Source organism: Poecile atricapillus, chromosome Z (genome assembly GCF_030490865.1).
Source record: "Poecile atricapillus isolate bPoeAtr1 chromosome Z, bPoeAtr1.hap1, whole genome shotgun sequence".
NCBI lineage: Eukaryota > Metazoa > Chordata > Aves > Passeriformes > Paridae > Poecile > Poecile atricapillus.
In genome coordinates, this window is record NC_081289.1 from 120,664,267 (window position 1) to 120,673,639 (window position 9,373).

The 9,373-nt window shown below is 38.4% G+C and overlaps 1 protein-coding gene across 2 annotated transcripts; it reads right to left on the reverse strand.

Moving 5' to 3' along the window:
- Positions 1-394: 394 nt before the first annotated feature.
- On the reverse strand, positions 395-9,373 carry ANKRA2 (ankyrin repeat family A member 2). 2 transcript variants are annotated; one of them, XM_058865359.1, is made up of 9 exons: positions 9,299-9,373; positions 8,275-8,657; positions 6,167-6,325; positions 4,748-4,813; positions 3,284-3,381; positions 3,004-3,129; positions 2,520-2,586; positions 2,348-2,428; positions 395-723 (listed from the first exon to the last, which is right to left on the reverse strand). In XM_058865359.1, the coding sequence occupies exons 2-9, from the start codon at positions 8,561-8,563 to the stop codon at positions 668-670; spliced, it is 942 nt and encodes a 313-aa protein (XP_058721342.1). In that variant the 5' UTR covers positions 8,564-8,657; positions 9,299-9,373; the 3' UTR covers positions 395-667. The 2 variants fall into 2 exon arrangements, with proteins under 2 accessions (XP_058721342.1, XP_058721343.1); XM_058865360.1 differs by lacking the exon at positions 9,299-9,373 and adding an exon at positions 9,158-9,252.

Here is a 9,373-nt window from a genome sequence, read left to right on the forward strand (position 1 = left end):
TTCACATGCAAAAATGCTCACTCCACTGCAGAGTTCCACCAACCCCACTGCAACCAGTCCACCCTGACTGGGAAGAACTTCTCCCTGGAAGGGACCTCCTCCTTCTCTTAGCAATGAGGTGAGGTGATACAGAATAATCTCTGGGTCTTAGCTGCCTCCTCACTATTGCAAAAATGAAACTTGTTCTGGGGCTCCAGCCAGGATAAATATTAACCAGGGATCTCAAAAATTTCACAAACAGTGCACATTTTGGTATTATTAACAGTACAGATATCTATCTTCTGTGGTGATATCCCTCAATATCTAAACACATTTATTTCTGTGAATATATATCAATGATGTGATGAAGTAGGACACTTAGCATAGTGCCACCCACTGCACTCAGTGTAAACACTTCGATGGTCAAAACTGGGTTTATTTACCAAGTTTTTCATGCACAACAACTGACATTTCTAAAATTATATAAAATATACTTAGGAAAAGGATGACATTGCACATTTGCATTAACAACACTGAAAGAAAAGGAAGAACTAAAAAGCTTAACTAATGCCAGCAAGTAATGGCACTGAGGTAAAGTTACAAAACAACCAACTCTTGTCACCAATTAGAGCTAAACAGCAGTTCAAATCTCCAAGCCAAGATGTGGCACCTGCAGAAGAGCCAACTGTTATTCCTTGATATTTTGAAGTAGCTTTAATAAATGAGACTCAATAACCTGCTGAACTGAAGCAGAGAAAGAGATGAGGTTAATTAGTGTTCATTTTTGGGTGTTTTTAGGCTTATAGTGTTTTCTTTTTGGCAGATGCCTGCTTGTCCTGTGCAATCATTTAATAAAAACCAGACATGTATAAATTCATTCTGTGAATAAAATCAGTATTCCTTCAGACATTAAAAGCCTTATATAATGCAAAAACAATACACCCAGTTAGGCAAACAATGTTTTTGGGGGTTATCACCAGTTCTTTGGTTTGAATAGACTGACAGCACATGGAAAACGAATTTTTAGCCTACAAACAGAAAGCCAAAAACATACATTAGAAATAACCACTGTGAAACACTGAGATTGAGCTCTTGAAGCTCTTCTATGTAGATTCCTGTGAAGTTGTGCTGTGCTGGTTTCAGCTGGGGTACAGTTAATTTTCTGTATTTTGGATTTGTGCTGAACACAGGGTTGATAACACAGAAATGTTTTTGTTATTGCTGAGCAGAGCTTGCACAGAGCCAAGACCTTTTCTGCTTTTGGTACTGCCACACTGGTGAGGGGACTGGGGGTGCTTGTGAGGTTGGGAGGAGACAGAGCCAGGATAGGTGACCCAAAGTGACCAAAAGGAGATTCCAGACTATGTGGCACCAAGCTCAGTGTATGAAGTGGGGGAAAGAAACAGGAAGGGGGGGGACATTTGTGGTGATGTCATTTCTCTTCCCAACTAACAATTTTGCATTATGGGGCCTGACTCTCTTGAGATGGCTGAACACCTGCCTGCTCATGGGAAGCACTGGGTTAATTCCTTGGTTTGTTTTGCTTATGTGCACTGCCTTTGCTCTCCCTATTAAACTGTCATTTTCTCAGCCGATGAGTTCTCCAGCTTTCACCCTTCCAATTCTCTCCCTGATCTCTCTAGTGGGGGAGTGAGTAAGCAGCTGTGTGGGGCTTGGCTGCTGCCTGGTGTTAAACCATGACATGACTCATTCATAAGTGAAGGGCTCTGCTTGGAGAGGCATATACAGACACGTAAGAGTAAGCTGGGCTTAATTTTTGATTCTATTCATTTCTGTAATGGCAGACATTTCACAGCTTTCAAAATGACAGCAGCAATGAAGGAATAAACCAACAAGGAGTCCCTTCTTTGCTTCTGGTTTCCATAACCAAGCCAGATAGTATAATTCACTGAATACTGTCTGCCTCCAAGAAAAGCTAGAGCTAGAGCTGATCTAAAAGAAGGTTTTCCAAACTACACAACATCATGCCAGTCAAGTAGGGTGAGGGGTTCAGGAGGGCTGCAGGCTTCTTACCACTGTCCAGTAACATACTCCTTTGTACAGGCTGAGGAAGCAACTCAGCTCCCCTTGTCTGAGTCATGGCTGCATCAGCCCAAAACACCATTATCTGTGTCCAGCGATACAGATCCAGGTCAGTGACATTTTTTTACTAAGTACCTGACCTTCTGGAACAAGAATGGAAGCTCCTACCCATTTTGGCCTGATGCTTTTAAGATGATTAAGACTTGTTGGATAGGTAACATGTTAAGAGCTGCAAAACCTCTACTAGGCCATTACAGCAGCTACATAAATGAGAAACTGTGAAAATTAATTTTTTTTAAAAAGGGTTTACATTTACAATACTCACCACTCCGATAGCCCAAGGCTACAGCCAAATCCATGGAATTATAACCGGCGTCCGTTTCGACAGTTGGATCAGCACCGCTTTCTATGTAAAACAGGAATAGAATCTTGTATTTCTGACAATGAGAACTGATTGTATGCTATTACTGATAATTTGGTTTGGACAGTCGGCTTACCAAGAAGAATTTTTACACATTTCACATGGTTCCCATGTACTGCATATAGCAAGGGTGTGCCTCCGTTCTGCAAAAGCAGAGAAATGCTTCAGACACTTAGTGATTAAGCAGTCCGCAACTGTAATTCCTTAACACACGATTATACTTCCAAGTACCAAAAAGAGACTTCCTAGGTTTTATAAAAATGAGGTTCTGTTTTAGATCTTCACAACTTCCATCATTTTTGTGTAGTGTTCAAACACTAAGATCACACTTCTACAAGAAGTCAGCATTAGTCTCACTTCTACAAGAAATCAGCATTAGTCTCATTCTCTTTCTGCCAAGAAGTCAGAACTAGTAGCATTAGCTTTTCCTATCCTATGGAAGTTTTGAAACTCTCAAGTATTTCAGAAGTAGAACAATTTTTAAACTCAGACCAATGCTATGTCCCACTTCAATTTTCTGGCCAAAGCACCCTCTGACAAAATTCAAGCTAGAGTCTTACCCAGTCATACTCATTGACATCAACTCCACAGTCAAGCAGCATTTTGACAATATCTGTGTATCCTTTACTGCAGGCCAGTGAGAGGGCACTTTCTCGCCCCTTCCCCAGAATCTGAGGATCTGCACCCTGAAATAAAGTATCAATTAAAAAAAAAGCAAATTTGAGATTTTACACAGACCTTTAAAACTTTTAAGCTTATAGCAGCATCGACAAACTTAGGAAGGCAAAACAAACTGAAGAGTAAATTAATTCAAAGATCAATTGTGATTTTTTTCCTTACATTCTGGAGGAGAAATTCCACTACTGCTATCTGCCCATGAGCTGCAGCCCACATCAGAGGGGTAAATCCTTCTTCATCCTTATGATTGATTAAATTTTCTGTTCAGAGAAAAATACATAACTTAGTAATCCTTTTCACAAGGATTTCACAATTCCTTGCACTGTATCAGCTGGTGAAACGTGTTGATGGTAACATTTATTTACTGGGACCCAGTGTGACCTAAAAGTCATTCTCAATTTTAAAAACAAAATTCTGTCCCAGTGATGGTGGTAGTATCTCTGTCCCAGAAAGAAAAACACATCCAATTAACAAAAGTAAAATTTTAGCCTTTAGTTTAACAATTTAAAATCTAAGTTTTAAAGCTCTGTAAATCAAACTCTGTTTTTGCACAGAAATATTACAAGTTGTCTGTAATCTGGGCTTCACCTTTGCAGAGAAGATAAAGGACAAAAAATAAAAATTTGAAAAATAAAGAGGTACATCCTGTATTATACTGTAGACCATGTGTTTTTTAAATAGAGCTATACAATTTTGTAAAGAATGAACTTGTACAGCAATACAGATAAAACAACTCCATTCCCCACAGAGTTCATGTAATCAGTAAGTTGTCAGTGAAAACCATTAACATCTACATCAAGTGCATCTGGAAGAAGAAAAGGGAACTTTTAACAACTGGCTGACAAATATTTGATCTGGGTATTTTTTTTAATATCTAAGTACTTTAAAAGTTCCGTGCTTATCATAGCACCAAAATAAGCACTTTTATCTGCTACCTACACTCCAGAATTTATTTGCTTTTCATGTACATGGCTCAGTACAAAGTATTTAGACTCAGTGACTCACTATCTTTTTTCCAGTAAACATGTCAACAAGAATGCACTGAAAGCATGGGTGATTACTATTAGTGCATTAAGAATACACTATTCATGTTACTAAAGTCATAAATATGTTAGGTAGAGCTGAAATTTTGTACATGTATTAGGGACATACAAATGCCACACTATTCAGAATGTGTAGTTCTATTACACTGCAGGTGTGAGCCATGGCTTAAATTAGCAACATGCAGATCTTTATGTTGATTGATTAAATAGAATTGGAAAGCCACCATTAATAGAAGTATGTTTCAAATTACAAAGATAAATTAAAAATAAAATAAACTGCTGTGACAGAACTAACATATTCCTTTCTTAGTTCCATGGATTACCTATATAGCTGGAAAGCAGGGAGAGGAAGGGATTTACCGACTCCTATTAATGTTAATATTTTAACTTAAAATGCAAATTATACAGTGAGTAATAGACTGATACAAAACAATAGTCCACATCTGCAAAGAACAGATACCTCAAATGTCCTCCAGTTTGTAACGTGATTGAGGACTTTATAGCTTTGGGGAAAACGTCAAACACAACAGCATATAAATAGCTCAAAGGAAAAAAGAAGGCATTTAACCTCCTTCTGTCTCACCTTGTTCAATACGTGTGGCCAGATACAGCATTTCTCCCTGAGCAGCCAGCTGATGAACTGATAAAGCTGCAAAAAAGGAAGCAGAAGCATGTGTTACAGACACCAATTTTCATTCTGCTCTATTTAGAGCTGAGCATAACATGTCCATTGGTTTTAGCAGTATAGAACTCGGAATCCAAAGTGTAGATGATTTCACCTTATGCTCTGAACTTATATCATTATTAAAACCTGAAAATTTTCCAAAGTTTTCACAGATTTAGGCAATTTTTAAACCAATGCAGCAGTCATTCTTGAAAGCAAGAATGCTTCCCACATCAACTCTTTACAAAGTAACATGCTCTCTTCACTGCTGTTTAGTCAGTGACCCAAGATTACTTTAAGACCCACTTATCAAATGAAAATGAACACAGTTTGAAAAATTAAATATGTTTAATTTAAAAACCACACTTGAATCACCAGAAGACCTGTCCTTCTATTCAACAAAGAAGGCCTTTAGTGTGACTCTCACTACTGCAATGTGGAATTACAAAACTACACAGAACCTGACATGTAGAGAGGAAAACGAAGATTGAGAGGTTTTTTTGTCATTTCAGAGGCTATGAAGAAATAACCTCCAATCCCACAAAAAACTGCATGGATGCATGGTTTTGATAATTGCAACTTGGAGCAAGCCTGAAAGGTGCTCAGGAGGCTATATGTGATAAATTATCCACATGATGTAGTAACAAAATTAGCTAATGATTACATTAACTGTAAATGTTCACTGTCCTCTTCCAAGTCACTACATGAAAGTTTAGTTTATTTAGAAAGATGGTGTATTTTGTTCAGTGGACTACACTGCAGCTCCCGATTAATTTTTTCCATGCAAGTAGCATTTTTCTTTTAAAAAAATTACTTTTAATTTATAGAGAAAATAGTTTACTGACAAAATAAAGTAAATTACCGCAAATCTATTTATAAAGGAAATGCTTGACAATTCACAAAAAAACCCCACCAGAAACAATGCTTCCTTGATTTTCAAGATCTGTGACAATCACAACACTTGCAGTATTCTGTTTTTACATTACATCTTAAGTATCCTGCAGCATTTACCAGTCATCTAATTTTAAGATGCACAAGTTCAGAAAACATGGGCACGAAGTACATTAACTTACAACTTAGAATCTAATTCTTGATTTTGAAAGCATAGGTAAGTGTTTTTTTGGCTTTTTTTTTTTCTTTCTGGAAAATAAAATTTAGTCATGAATTCCATTCAGGTGGATGACTATTTTATGGTTGGACCCATGTGAAATTAGACAAGACTATCTCAATGTTTTCTTCTTACCTTAAAGTTCATTCCAACACCAAATCAAAAACTGCATAAATCCAACACAGAGTTCACGAAGTAATTATTAATAGTAAAGGCAGAAGGATACTTACAGTTTACAAGTAAAGGTGTTGTAGAGACTTCATTTCCCCTGTGTTTGTTGGTTAGTGTAGTTGATTGTTTTATTGGTGAGAAATGCTTAGTAGTTGATGGAGTATAAACATGTCTTACTTGGATACCAGGGGAAGGAGAAGTGTGGCTGTTGCATTCAGCTACATTGAAAAAAAAAGAGAGAATTTCAGTACTAATAAGAGCATTAAAAGCAATCTAGAGTCTAAGTCAAACTGTAAAGTACCAGTATTCACAAGACCTTTGAAATCCATGTTAAGAAAGCTTTGTGACATGTGCTCTTCCCACTGTGTACTGTAAAAGCTGAATAAAGGGCTGCATTAATTTCTAGCATAAAATAATTATGCTAGTTCATATGTTCAGTATGGCATGTCACCCAGAGACACCTCTAAATGAGGTAAGCCTTTGTCTAGATTTTTCAACATACCTGGTGTGGATTTATTATGTAAGAGGGCTTTACTTAATTTGTCATCTTCTTACAGACACTCTCCAAGGCAATAACATGACACAGCTCTGGTCAGACATGCACTCAGGTACCTGCTCAGCCTTTGCCTGCTCCCTAGTCAGTCCACTGCACGAGTGGAGACAACCTTCATTAACTTTCTTCACCAGGGCTTCTCTCACTCCTGGATAAAATTTTAATAGCATTATGGATGCCTGATGAATACTCATCCAGCAGGAAGACAGGCTCCACACTAACTTACATAAAAGGCAACAGCAGGTCACTGCTTAGAATTCAGGAAGTCATTCGCTGCTGATGTATTCCTTCATACTAACTGCTCTTGCTTTCTCTTAGAACCTAATAGGATTTTATTACAGAATACATTTATATGTTGTTTTGGCTTCTAATTCTCAAAAGCAGCTTTTGGTTTTGAGATTAAATACTGAGAAGACATATTGAAGGATTAAACTCCATATTGGCTTAATTGATTTGACACGACTATGCACCAGTAATTAATGACTAGAAGCTAATTAACACACACACTGAAATAACACCATAGAGAACTTTGTGATCATAAATGCAAGCACAAATTCAGGGAGAGAACTAATTAAAAGAAGTAGAGTGTAAGAGAAAACAAAATTATGTTTTGTTTGCCAATCAAACAGCTACAACTGACTGTACTGAATTAAGAGTCCTACCATAGATTTTGACCTGTGGCCCCTGGATTTACAGGACTACTTCTAAGGGATTTACAAATGTTACCTCAGATAAACAACCCTATTGCTGATGGGTGTAAATCTGCCACTCAGACCTGCGTCTCTGCTAGTAAGCACTTGGAGAGAATCAAAACAGTTTGAAACCTGCAATGGCTGATCTGCAGCCAAACAACACAAATCAGTAAAACCATCAAAATTCAAAGCAGGCCTGGCTTTGCATTTGTTAAAGGAAATAGGTTACATGAACTTCATGAAAAGATATACCACTAATGGTCTGAAATATGACAGCAAGTGCTAGAATTGTTAAAAGGAAGTAGATGGAAATCCTAATTTTGCTCTGTATCCATATCCTCAGCTGTGAAAAAGCATGGATCAATTCTGATGAAGCTGTCCAGCAATGGCTGGATTAGCTGCAGGGATCCAGACCTGGAGCAGCATTTGCCTTCAAGCAGTGTGAAGCTACAGTGGCAAGCCCATTGCTAGGACTAGAGGCTTTGTACAGCCACAGTGACAAAACACATGCGGCCCACGTTATCTTTCATCACCCTCATGAAAAGATGCAGCATGTTGCTGAAAGCCACTGAATCTGATCATACAGTGTGTCCAGCAGTGTTTTATGAAGAAGGATACTGCTGAAGGACATGCCATACAGAAGCAGCTTGTTTTCCTAATTAGCATCAGCTCTTACTAAATTAAGAGACTTTTTGTGCCACTGATTTTTCACTTAATATATGTATTTAAAATGTAGTATAAAAATTAGTATTGGAGAAAATTTTAACATTAATAATCCATCAAGCATATAATAAAAATATTAGAGGAATGCATCTTAGAAAAATTATCAATATAATGCACATATAAAGCAGAAGTTTTTTTAAGAAAACATAATAACAGGATGATACAGTCCACAGATAACATTTTGTACCATAACTTCAACCTTTAAATAAGACAGATGCAACTTCAAGGTCAGAGTTGACTTGATCTTGAATATTTTTACTGTCCTCCTCATTCAAAGACTTCACAAAGCGTGAGCAGACATTCATATCAAATCTATTGGGCAAAATGAATTTCATCCCCATGGTGACACTCTGAGCTGGGCCCTCCTCTGTGCTGGTGTCAAGCTGATGCTCCACTTTAATGTCTGGCATCGGTGGAAGGCTGTAGTTTGTGGTACATTCTTCCACAATTAACTGGGCACCGACATCTAAGTTTGTTGAAGATGCCATGATCTCAGTCCTGTACAAGTTTCATGCAAAATAATGCTTCATTGTTTCCAGCCAAGAGCAATTCTGGCCAGCCAAGCCAAATTCTATGGACAATCTGCAACCCAACAAATGTAACAAAGGTTAAGAACATTCTGGTGAAACACTTCACAATAATAATAATCAAACTTTATTTAAGCTTATGGCATTTAGTTTTGTCAGTCAAAACACTGGTGAAGTATCAACCTTGTTGCTGGCTCAAGTTAGTAACCAAAATCTCCATTTACATTTCAGCACCTGGATACTTAAGCCAAGTTTCATTATTAAGCCAGTAGGAGTTTCATCCATGTGAAAAGATGCTTCAGAATATCTGCCTAGTTGCAACAAAAAACCGCACATGACAACCAACCACATTTATACCACACCAGAAATAAGCTATAAGATGACTGTATTCCCCAGAAACATTATACTTGAGGGAAAAGTTAAAGCGACTTCAAGCTCCTTTATGCCTTTCGCATACTGAGTAAAAGAAATTGCTTCTACCACATACGCAGGGAAAAAAACCAAATCCCCTTTAAACCGGTAAAGGTAATCCTAGAATTGCCGTGGCTTGCTCACAATACCGCGGGAAGCCTCGGGTGGGGCCGCGTTTCGCGCAGCTCCCGGCACGCCTACAGCTGTCTCCTCTCTCTGGAGACAGTCCGAGGGAGAGACGCCCGCACGGTCCGGGTCCCGGTCCGGGTCCGGGTCCAGCCTCACCTCAGCTTCCAGCCGCCGCCGCCGCCGGAAGTGAGGCCTTGCCGACCTGCCGATTGGCCGGCGAGAGGCGCACTC